A 12,904-nucleotide genomic window follows, 5' to 3' on the forward strand; every position below is an offset into this window, starting at 1 on the left:
TATTATCCCACTGCACTTCTCAAGTCATACTTCTGCAGAGATGAGCTTATCAGGTGGACCTGCAGGCACTTGATGGACCAGTGGGGGCAGTGGTGAGCAATAAGGCGCTCACTGAACCTTCTCAAACTCTTGGTGACACTACTGCCAGTCATGTATTGTCCTACCAGCCACAGCCAGCACTGGCAGGGTCGGGGTTTGATCCTGGGCCTCATGCATACATCTGAACAGTGTTTCTCAAACCATGGGTTGGGATCCAAAATGGGTCGCAGGAGTGTATGAGGTGGTCCCGGAATGAGTCTGCAGTCCACTAGGCTATGCTAGCATGTGCATTGGAAGGCCCCCTGAAAGGTACTAAATTTCTCATCTGTGTCCCAACATTAAAAAGTATTTATGATTTGGGTCCCAATATTAAAAAGTCTAAGAACCAGTGCACTAGAACTAGATTGGTGCCTCAACCAGATGAGTCAACAAGCAGTATCCATAAGTCTTATACTTGGGGTAGTATACTTCTGGTGGAGTCCAAATTGGTTCAGAAACAGCTATACATGTATACAGAGATCAGTTATTAATTGCAATGCGGATGCAAGGCCAACATAAACTACTGTCATTGCTGAATCACTTCCATATACAACAGCAAAGTAAGACACTCACTGCCATAAACAACAGCATTAATAGAAGATGGTGAGTTGAAAAGCAACCTTTATGAAGCACAATGATATGCATACTGGGAGTTTAAGCACACAGAAGTGCGTACAGTGTTAATCCACACCCCAACCAGTACGAATACAGTGTGGCTCTGCCCCTAGCCGGAGTACAGTGTAGCTCCGCCTCCAGCCAGAGTACAGTGTAACTCCACCCCCCCAACCAGTACGAGTACAGTGTGGCTCCGCCCCCAGCAAGAGTACAGTGCGGCTCTGCCTCCAGTCAGAGTACAGCGTGGCTCCGCCCCTAGCCGGAGTACAGTGTGGCTCCGCCTCCAGCCAGAGTACAGTGTGGCTCCGCCTCCAGCAAGAGTACAGTGTGGCTCCGCCCCTAGCCAGAGTACAGTGTTGCTCCGTCTCCAGCCAGAGTACAGTGTGGCTCCGCCTCCAGCCAGAGTACAGTGTGGCATCATCACCACCACCATGGATGGACGAAAAAGGCTTGTTGAAATGAACAAAGCCACTCTTTCAAAAAAAGAAACCACAGGAAACACCACAAATAGCCTGTCATTGAATTGCTGGCGACTCTAGAGGCAATCAGCCCAGCACATGCATAATTCACTTCCTCTTCCTGTCATATTTGCATTCAGAGAAAAACCATCTGGGGGTGAGGCCCAATTAATTCTACAGATCCAGGTGTCACTCCCGGGAAAACAACAAGCATCCCCCGCCCCTGCTCCCAATAAACACACTCCTCCACAGATTGGGTGGTCTGCCAATCGCTGAGACACTGGTGTACTGACACTCCACCATATAAAACACTCAGTACTGCTGTCCTTATGTCATTAAAACCAGCTAAGACAAGATCAGTCTGACGCTACTTTTGAGACTACAGAAAAATCTCAGGTAAACAAGTCAGGAATGGTGGATGCTCAGAACTCAGACATGTTTGTAACTTTAAAGGTAAGGTCAAAATACACCTTAGGCAGCAATGTAGTGTTATGGGTAAGGAGCTGGTCTTGTAACCTAAAGTTCACAGGTTCAATTCCCTGGTAGGACACTGCCGTTGCACCTCTGAGAAAGGTACTTAACCTGCATTGCTTCAGTATATATCCAGCTGTATAAATGGATGATATGTAAATGATATGTAAAAGTTGTGTAAGTCGCTCTGGATAAGGGCATCTGCTAAATTCCTACAATGTAAGGTACACCACTTTTAAGAACTGGATACTTTGATTGGAATGATATACTTTCATCTCATTTTCTGCATACACACCATACTTCAAAGTTAATACACCAACAGTCAGCAGATGACCAAATAATGCATTTATTATTTTTTTCAGTTTAACTTTCAAGTGATAGATCTCCTTTCATGTGACCCATTATCTCTGGCTTCTTTTTCCAAGTGCTGCTTTGTCTAATGTTGACAGAATTTCAGTTTTTTTTATCAATGGAAAGTGTGACTAGTTTCCATTTCATGTTCTCTATGTGCAAATGTAGCAATAAGAGCTTGAAATGACATCACCAAAGGTGCTACTTCCATGTATTACACCCCGTTTAAAATTTGACAGTATCTGCAAAAACACAGAAGTGTGCAGCAATTTTTACTTTTTGTCTACACAAACTACTTTCTTCTTGCATAATGCAAAAAAAAAGCGTCACTGACAACCATCTGTCGGGCAATCCTTTCTTCCTCTTGGTTAAACATTTGAGTTGGGGCCAAAAGCATGAGTCATCACAGTCTTCTCCTCACCCAGATCTTTAGCACTGCCCCAGTTGCATCATTTAAACAAAAATTACTGTCTAATTGCAAAGTAAATATACTTTCATTTCCTATCAATATGTACTTTACAGCTTAGAGCATTTGATATAATTCTCGATCTTTGTACAGTAAACTCACTGAAAGTTGGATGTTTATTTTTATCCTGTAATATTTATTAATATTTTGTTTGAATGTGGCCACATTTCATCTACTAATATGGTTTTAATTAAAAAGGTCCTGCACAATTAACCAGCTGCATGCATTCCCTTTCACACTGCATATAGGTACATGCATACACACGTACACAAACACACCACACTGCATGCAGGTATATGCATACACACATGTACACAAACACACCACACTGCATGCAGGTATATGCATACACACATGTACACAAACACACCACACTGCATGCAGGTATACGCATACACACATGTACACAAACACACCACACTGCATGCAGGTATATGCATACACACACACACACACAAACACACCACACTGCATGCAGGTACATGCATACACACACACACACACACAAACACACCACACTGCATGCAGGTACATGCATACACACACGTACACAAACACACCACACTGCATGCAGGTACATGCATACACACATGTACACAAACACACCACACTGCATGCAGGTACATGCATACACACACTTACACAAACACACCACACTGCATGCAGGTATATGCATACACACATGTACACAAACACACCACACTGCATGCAGGTACATGCATACACACATGTACACAAACACACCACACTGCATGCAGGTATATGCATACACACATGTACACAAACACACCACACTGCATGCAGGTACATGCATACACACATGTACACAAACACACCACACTGCATGCAGGTACATGCATACACACATGTACACAAACACACCACACAGTAGCAGGCAGCAGATTCGCCTAATGCAACATGAGTGAAGTTTCCATGCAACTGTTTAAGCAGCTTAAGTCTCTGGTTCACAAAGTCACAAATGGAGTAAAGCCACCATTTTTTGGCAGCAAAGGGGCAGTGGTTCAGATTCATCTACATCTAATGTAAACGGGATTAAAAAGGGATTTGACTAAGCACACTGTTCAGATCTGAAATGCGTGATCGCTCCTTAGTTTTAAGTACTAGGCCTAGACCTTAAACAAAATAGACAACCAGCACACATTTTAATGTTCATATACTGGGAATACACAACAACCCTGTCTGAGTATACCTCACAGAAAATAGCATTATTACTAGTGCAGGAAAAAGGAGAAAATACTAAAATACAACACTGCTGAGTTCATTTTTAGACTTAAAGACAGACGTTGTTTGTCCAGATATGTCTTTTCAATTTCATAATATGTAGGCTATTTGTGGAAAAGGCAAATGATACTGATTTATGTTTGAATTGAACGTTACTGAAAATGAAAAACAAAAGCGAATGAATCAATGCAATGCTACACAGTTAAGCAGAATATGAGCAGCAGGAGCGAGTGAGCCCACTGAGACATACTGCAACAGCGTGTGAATTCAGCCAAACTACAGCGAACCTAAAAAATACTTTCCGAAATTCATTTTCTAGGAGGTGTGTAAACATTTTTTTCAGAAGCGTCGATAATGGAGCTCACTGAGGTCACAGACCAAGCCTCTGAAACCGGGTTTTTAAGTGTGAACCCCTAGGGCAGTTGAGCAAAGGCATACAGAATACAGGTTACACATAACTCCACCCAGCAAACAACTCACGCACAACACCTACACCTGCAACTGCAACATGCTGGGTGATTATTAAAATGGACGATAAAAATGCACAAATTAAATCATGCGATGTCAGTTTATGCCCCAGACAAACAGATCGTACTTTTGAACTATCGGCAATTTTACACATGGATGGTTTGTGCTATTTAAATGTAGCCAACCTGCAACTTGCGCAGTTCATATCTGTTACATATATCTATATGAATCATTATTTGTTCACAAATCTGGAACAGAGATTAAAATGCACTCTCCTGACCTAACCTAGTCTGCTTTCCGAAGTTGAATTATCTAAGTGTATACATGTAAAATAAGGAACATTTTTGACAATTGTTACCTGGTAAAAACGTATTACAGAAATTCCAGCACCACATATCACCATGAATTAAAATCTTGGCACAGGTCATTATTAGGCCAAGATTTTTAAAAATCCTTTAATTACAATGTTCTTATGTACTAACTGAGCCTATCGGAAGTCTCATCCACCAAGATATTACAGCATGCTCCATTCTAAAAGTCTTCATCATCTCACAGGGACCAACTCCAATTCCCCAACCAAGCATGGTGCCAAGAAATAGCACACCACTATACTGCACTACAGTATCTACTGGTGACTAAACCGGTCTCTGAGAGAGAAAATCCTGAAATGCACAAGATGCACAGGGCCTCTGGCCATGTCTTCACATCCAGGATATTGGACAGGCTGCAGTGCATCATGTCCAGGCTAAACCAAAAAAATAGTACTACTTTGCATTAGGCTACTACAACACAGCAACACTATCAGAGTTAAGTCAACAGAATTGCCACTGACGATTGTACCGTGAAAGAGTACTACTGTCATTAGTGTGTATGGTGTCACGTGTCAAGCCCAAAATCAGATGTACATATACAAAAATTGAAATTCAACATGCTTGTCTTGCAAAGAGCACAACTGTCAACATTAGCTTACCTGCACAGGCAGTACTGTGCACGCAAGTTATTTTGTTTCACTGCATCGTATGAACATTTACACTGTATTATTATTATTATTATTATTATTATTATTATTATTATTATTATTAATAATTGTTGTTGTTCTTCGTGTTGTTGTTATCGTCGTTATTGTATCCAGATAACTGTAGATGGAACAGGACTATAACTGTGTGCATCATACTGAGAACGCCAAACGAAGGTTGGAACAGATGCCCCAAGATCATTTGCAGAGCAGTGACAAGATTGATCACGTCGTCTTGGAAGGTCGAAGAATTTCTCACTGGAAGGGTCACGCGGAACACTTAAAATGAGAGAAATTCCACAGATGTGCGTTTACTTACCCCAGCGTGCTAATAAATCCATTGACAGTGCCTTCTGCATATAGGGACACAATATCCCCGATGTGCAAAAAACTAGACATCGAATCCGACATTTTCGGTGTCTTCAAATAGAAAAAAAGAGAACGCGAAGACTATTACAGGCTCTTCGGTGGGTTCAGCGCCGTCTTCCCCCTACATACTGTAGCAACTTCTTGAGAAGTACACTATGGCTTCAGAGTTGAGTTCTTCCTGGCACACTTGGGTGTGTGCTTTTCATACAGCCGCGCTTTGTGCAGGGTGTTGCTTGTGAGCCAGAGTGCAAAGTACGGCTAAGTCAAAAAGTGTCAATATTTCTATACTGAAGTGGAAAATGAAAATCAAAAGCAAGCAGCAGTTTCACAGACGTCCATAGAGGTTGCAGGAGCGGCAGAATTGTTGAAGTGTGTCTCGTCAGGTTAGCCGGGCACTTTAATAGTAACCAAACCAGGAAGTGTTCGTAATGCAAATACTTAGCCTACTTAAACTGTGGCGACTGCAGAGAACGACACGGCGCCTTGTTTTGTGGAGTACACGGGGGAGAAAACACTCTAAAGAAACCGATGTCTGTTGAACGACCCGAGAGGAAGTACAGCGGAGTTATGTGGGTGCAGGCAGCTCAAACACATTCGCAGCGATGTGAATGGACTCTCGATATGACGCCTGGAGAGAGACGCAATCGGGAAAATAAAATAGCAACTTCTCACAGTGATCTTTTGACATATCCGCACGCAAGCTGCGTTTACCTGTAACCATTCTCATTGATTCCACAGTAATTTCAATCATATGTAGTCTGCACATATTGCCGTCGTCTCATGAGCTATTTGAAGTATAGCGCGTTAAATGCACACGGAGATATGATTTGTGCTGCTAAAGAGGCTACGTAAATGCACATTGTGAATGTAAGTACGCAGCCAGTCTAAAGAAGATTAGAAACAGGTGAATCAAAAAGAATGCGTTAACATTACGGAACATCAGTTTTTAAACGCTCCCGAGCAGCGAGGTCCCTGTAAATAATAAGCCTACAAAATTTGTAAGGATATGAATGAATGGGTGGAACTTCAGTATACTGCAAACTGTAAATGAAGTTATTTAGTCTCTTTATAATAAAAAAACAAATACTTCTAGGAAAGAATTGGTCAATGACATGACTAATGGGAAAGTGCTTCAAATATCACACTTCCTGATCTATTCTAATTTGACAACCCCTTTCTACAAAAGCAACTTCATGCTACTGCCTAAGCAAACTGAGGGTGGGATAAATATACAGACTCTCGCACACCCACCCAGTACACACACTGCACATTCAAAAAAAGTAAACATTTATTTAGAAAATACTTCTTCCTGGGATTAGGCATAGCTAATGGCAAACATGCAAGCCAGTGTGGGACAGCAGATGAGCGGGTGGGTAGTCTTAACACTGACTAGCCCCAAACATTCACGCAACACACTACCTAGGTGCGGAATTAGTATCGAAATACATTCATATAAAAAAGCAAATGGAAATAAACTTTTTTTTTTTTTTTAAACAAAGCAAGCATGCAAATTAAGTGCAATTTGTACAGAATACAAATGAGTATTGAGTAGCAGCATTTGTCATTTTAAGCAGTTTTTTAATAGTGGGCCCCATGAATAAAACCACCATTCAAAATTGTGTTCATCTTGAGTTTGTCTGCTTCTTACAGTGGGTGGACCCATCTGTGTGAGCGAATCACCTTCAGTGAGCGTGGGCCACAGCTGAGGGATCCAAACGGGTGTCAAATAAAGGAAATGAGTCAAAAGACTCAAATGAATAGGTGTTCTGGAAGCCATTTTACAATGCCTTATCACTAACAGCCATTGAAGTAACACCCACCAAAAGCACTTGTATGCATTTCAGCGTTTGTTTTAGTCTAGAAATGGCAACCACCACTAATGCCTGCTGGACTTATACTTATTGTGTAATGAGTTTTTCCACACAGAAATTTGGCCTCACCCACTTCTGTTCAACCTTTCGAAAACCATTAAAAAGTGTGCTTTGAAATTTGTGGCTCTATTTTTACAGCAGCACATACACAGCATTTCCCCAAGCAGGAATCATTGATGTGTCGTACAAATTTATATTCACTTATTCACTTAATCATTTTCTACTTGTTGTAGTCTATGTTGTTAACTAATCCAGCTCATCTAACCCCGGGTTCAGGAGGGTTAGTGCTGGGTTGGCTCACTGAGGATACTCTCATAACTAATCCAGCTCATCTAACCCCGGGTTCAGGAGGGTTAGTGCTGGGTTAGCTCACTGAGAATACCCTCATAACTAATCCAGCTCATCTAACCCCGGGTTCAGGAGGGTTAGTGCTGGGTTAGCTCACTGAGAATACCCTCATAACTAATCCAGCTCATCTAACCCCCGGTTCAGGAGGGTTAGTGCTGGGTTAGCTCACTGAGAATACCCTCATAACTAATCCAGCTCATCTAACCCAGGGTTCAGGAGGGTTAGTGTTGGGTTAGCTCACTGAGAATACCCTCATAACTAATCCAGCTCATCTAACCCCGGGTTCAGGAGGGTTAGTGCTGGGTTAGCTCACTGAGAATACTCTCATAACTAATCCAGCTCATCTAACCCCAGGGTTCAGGGGGGTTAGTGCTGGGTTAGCTCACTGAGAATTCTCTCATAACTAATCCAGCTCATCTAACCCAAGGTTCAGGAGGGTTAGTGTTGGGTTAGCTCACTGAGAATACCATCATAACTAATCCAGCTCATCTAACCCCGGGTTCAGGAGGGTTAGTGCTGGGTTAGCTCACAGAGGATACTCTCATAACTAATCCAGCTCATCTAACCCCGGGTTCAGGAGGGTTAGTGCTGGGTTAGCTCACAGAGGATACTCTCATAACTAATCCAGCTCATCTAACCCCGGGTTCAGGAGGGTTAGTGTTGGGTTAGCTCACTGAGAATACTCTCATAACTAATCCAGCTCATCTAACCCAAGGTTCAGGGGGGTTAGTGCTGGGTTATCTCACTGAAAATACTCTCATAACTAATCCAGCTCATCTAACCCAGGGTTCAGGAGGGTTAGTGCTGGGTTAGCTCACTGAGAATACTCTCATAACTAATCCAGCTCATCTAACCCCGGGTTCAGGAGGGTTAGTGCTGGGTTAGCTCACTGAGAATACCCTCATAACTAATCCAGCTCATCTAACCCTGGGTTCAGGAGGGTTAGTGCTGGGTTAGCTCACTGAGAATACCCTCATAACTAATCCAGCTCATCTAACCCCGGGTTCAGGAGGGTTAGTGCTGGGTTAGCTCACTGAGAATACTCACAAAACTAATCCAGCTCATCTAACCCCGGGTTCAGGAGGGTTAGTGCTGGGTTAGCTCACTGAGAACACTCTCATAACTAATCCAGCTCATCTAACCCCGGGTTCAGGAGGGTTAGTGCTGGGTTATCTCACTGAGAACACTCTCAAAACTAATCCAGCTCATCTAATCCCGGGTTCAGGAGGGTTAGTGCTGGGTTAGCTCACTGAGAACACTCTCATAACTAATCCAGCTGATCTAACCCCAGTGCAGGGAGGCTTGCGTCTCTGTCTGTGGTTTCTCAGCTCCGCTGCCTCGGTGCCAGGCAGAGACGTCACCCAAGTGCCAAGAGCACTGCCGGCGGAGCCGCGCGCTCGTCTCCGCGGCGATGGCAGGCGGCGGACCCGCGCGCTCGTCTCCGCGGCGATGGCAGGCGGCGGACCCGCGCGCCCGTGTCTGAGCTCTGACAGACGGAGCTGTTCGGCGGCCCTGCGCACCTGCTGCTGCGGTCACGTGACGCTTAGAGGAAGCGACGCAGGGCGAGCGAATTCAGAGGCGACGTGTCACAGCGACGGCGCGTGGCCACGCCCCCCCCCCCCCCCACGACCCTCGTTCTCTTCTCAGCTCCAGGTTTTAGTCGTCAGGGCCCTGTACTTACATCCAGCCCCGTCTCAGCTCCTGAGACCAAAAATAAGAGTCAGTCCTAACAAACCTTTTTGTCTCGTGTTCAGATTTAGGGTCTTATTTCTGTCACGGATTTGCTGAACATGACAAAAAGATTGCCAATGAAATTAGACAGTTTTAATTCATTTCAAGGTTTGGCAATGGGGTAAGACAATTTCACTTGAAAAATAACTTAAAAGAAGATGATATTTTATACTTGAGAGAAAAAAGTCTCACTACTAAAATGCTTCTTGGGCTGACTCTTTTTGCAGTGTCTGAGGTCTGCGTAATGTCTGCTTCATTTATTGTGCGTGGGAGCTGCTTAGTCAATCTCCCTCCCCACTGAAAATGGTATTCCAGACTGACAGAATCTGACAGAACTGTCTTGTGTTCCCATATTAAATCACAATATGGCATTAAGTTTTCAAAACATTTTGGAACAGTAAACAATTCAACTGTAAAAGGTAAAACTACAAACTTGTAGTTGAAATGCAACGGATGTACTTCAGTGACAAAAACAAGGATCAACATGGATGCAGCTACATGCAATTGTGTCTCTGGTTCCTGACCAGGCTTGGAGCTCTCTGAACAGGGTAGGTGTGTTCTGATGTGGCATATGCAAACACTGAATGTAAATTTTAGAGGAAAAATCAAATCTTACTGACGTCACGAAGGTCAAATCACAGTGTGCAACATGCAGGGCGACGATCTGAAGGTCAGTCCGTATGTTTGTATCGGACTGCATGTGTGTTTGCATGTAATTGCATGTGTGATTGCATGTAATTGTATGTGTGATTGCATGTAATTGCATGTGTTTTTGCATGTAATTGCATGTGTGATTGCATGTACAGTTAAATATGAAATTATTGGGCCAGTGGCACATTTTTTGTTGAGTTGGGTCTGGAATAAAATTGGATTTGAAATAAAAGAAATACAAAATATAAAAAAGGGCTGCAATTGTTACACAGTTCACCAAATATGCGTATAAATACCCTCAAACTAAAGCGTACAGTCTGCAATATAACCTCATATTCATTGCTTAATTTCAAGTCCAATTTGCTGGAGTACAGAGCCAAAATAGGTGAATATGTTCCACTGTTCCTATACTTTTGCATTTAACTGCACGTTTGTATGTGATTGCATGTGTATTTGTGATTGTGTGTGGGTGTGTGTGTGATTGCATTTATGCATGTATTCATGTGACTTCAAAGTATTTGAAAGTTTTTTTTTCCCCACAAAGACATCACTATTCTCGTACCTAATTAATTTAATTAACTAAAATTTAACAGAAATAAATCTGCATTAACATGCAGCTTAGAGAGCAGTATTGTGGCCTCCCATGACTTCCTGTCTCACTGGTATTAAAATGAGGCAACATATCCATCCTTTGCCCCTAGGAAAGGCAAAGAACACAGAATAAACAAGACAAAGAGTTGTTTACCCTCACAAGTCAGAAGATGGCTACAAACAAATTAAAAACTAAAGATACCATTTTTGACTACTTGGTCAATAACAGAGAAGTTTAAATCCCCTGGAACAGTGGTAAACCTGCCTGTTAGAGGACCCAATTGCGTCTTACTCCCAAACACAGGAAGGTAGATGGTTTGGGAGGCATAGAAAAAACCAAGGACCAGGTGGAGATCTACAAAACTTGGTTGCACCAGAAAACCCTCTATTGAGGACAATCGACAAAAAAAGCATAGCCTACGTTTGAGAAATAAAGTCTGCGAAAAACTTTGGAATCGGGTATTATAGTCACTTGATCAAATAACCAAAATTGAACTAGTGTGAACTTACGTGTTTGTTACACATAACTTTGCAGGTAAACTATATATATATATATATGGTTTAAACTTGAAAGCTTTTAAGAAATGTATTAATAATTTCACAAACATTAAGAAACATTCATTTTATACAGCAACCATCTAGTTCTTAATTACAAAGCAACAAACATGGCATATCCACAATCGTCTTCGCTTTTCAAATCATATCCAGTCCAAAATTTCATTTGTACCATACTTCTTTTGATCTGTAACAGTCTAACAACAATGTTTCTTTTCCTCATCACAATCTGGCATTGGACATACCACCGTCTTTACAAAACAACTCAATTTTCCAACAGACATACATATTATTTAAGCATATACGTATCAGTGTCTTACCTTAGTCATACAGTGCAGCCTGTACCTATTTGGACTGTGACATAATTGTTGTTGTTTTGACTCTGTACTCCAGCACATGTGATTTGAATTGAAACAAAGACAAAGATTTTGAGGTTAAAGTACAGACTGTCAACTTTTATTTGAGTATTTATATTTGTATTGTATGTTTTAGCCTACACAAAGAACCGAAAACAGAGGTGTGAAAATTTGTGACACATTCATTTTAGAATTACCATAATTTCAGAAGCATTTCTAGGTGATTCCATGAAGTCGTTATCAAAGTGAATATTTTCCACATTTGAGAACTAAAATATAGCTCCGCACTCGTATTGTTTACTTTATACAGCATTTTTTGCTCATTTTTATCAAGCGTGTGAATAATGTTGGAGGGCAGTGCAGTTTGGTCCCTCTACATAGGTGTGCATGGGGGACAGGACCTCCTTTCTGGGTTCAGAATGTAGCCGGTGTTCGGCTAAACCTCAGTTAATCTGACCTCCATCGCTGACATAACTTCATCTATATTTACATCCAGGATACAGCAGCACACCTATGCCATGGCCACCTTCAAGAAAGTACAGTCAAAGGTCACACTTTGGGAGGCTCAGGTTTCCAACAATGCAATGCAATGCACGAAATATTATTGATTTAAGCTTCGGTGGCTGCTCATAGGAAATTTTACATGACTGCAAGAGACAGGAACGGGTAACAAAAGCCTCTTTGGGAAAACGTCTGCTCGTGAGCCCGCTAGCCTACTGATTTTTGACCGACCCTCATTCACAAAAATCTCAGAGACGGAGCACACTGCCATGCTCCTGGTCTACCAAGATACACAAACACCCATGCTTAACACACTACCCCCCACAACACACACTTGCATACCAAGACACACAAGCACCCATATTTAACACATTACCCCCCACAACACACACTCGCATACCAAGACACACAAGCACCCATACTTAACACACTACCCCCCACAACACACACTCGCATACCAAGACACACAAGCACCCATGCTTAACACACTACCCCCCACAACACACACTCGCATACCAAGACACACAAGCACCCATGCTTAACACACTACCCCCCACAACACACACTCGCATACCAAGACACACAAGCACCCATGCTTAACACACTACCCCCCACAACACACATTTCGCACACCAAGACACATAAGCACCCATGCTTAACACACTACCCCCCCCACAACACACACTCGCATACCAAGACACACAAGCACCCATGCTTAACACACACTACCCCCCCCACAACACACACTCGCATACCAAGACACACAA

General features: G+C 42.5%; 1 protein-coding gene across 1 annotated transcript in view; it reads right to left on the reverse strand.

The window, feature by feature from the left end:
- The window catches only part of itpr3 (inositol 1,4,5-trisphosphate receptor, type 3), a 77,064-nt gene extending 70,916 nt beyond the window's left edge, over positions 1–6,148 (reverse strand). The window contains exon 1 of the mRNA XM_035382559.1: positions 5,484–6,148. Within this exon, the coding sequence (XP_035238450.1) occupies positions 5,484–5,575 (92 nt within the window). The 5' untranslated portion in view covers positions 5,576–6,148. The remainder of the gene's footprint in view (positions 1–5,483) is intronic.
- Between the last annotated feature and the right edge of the window lie 6,756 nt (positions 6,149–12,904).

The sequence above is a fragment of the Anguilla anguilla genome, chromosome 11 (genome assembly GCF_013347855.1).
Source record: "Anguilla anguilla isolate fAngAng1 chromosome 11, fAngAng1.pri, whole genome shotgun sequence".
In the NCBI taxonomy this organism is placed as follows: Eukaryota; Metazoa; Chordata; class Actinopteri; order Anguilliformes; family Anguillidae; genus Anguilla; species Anguilla anguilla.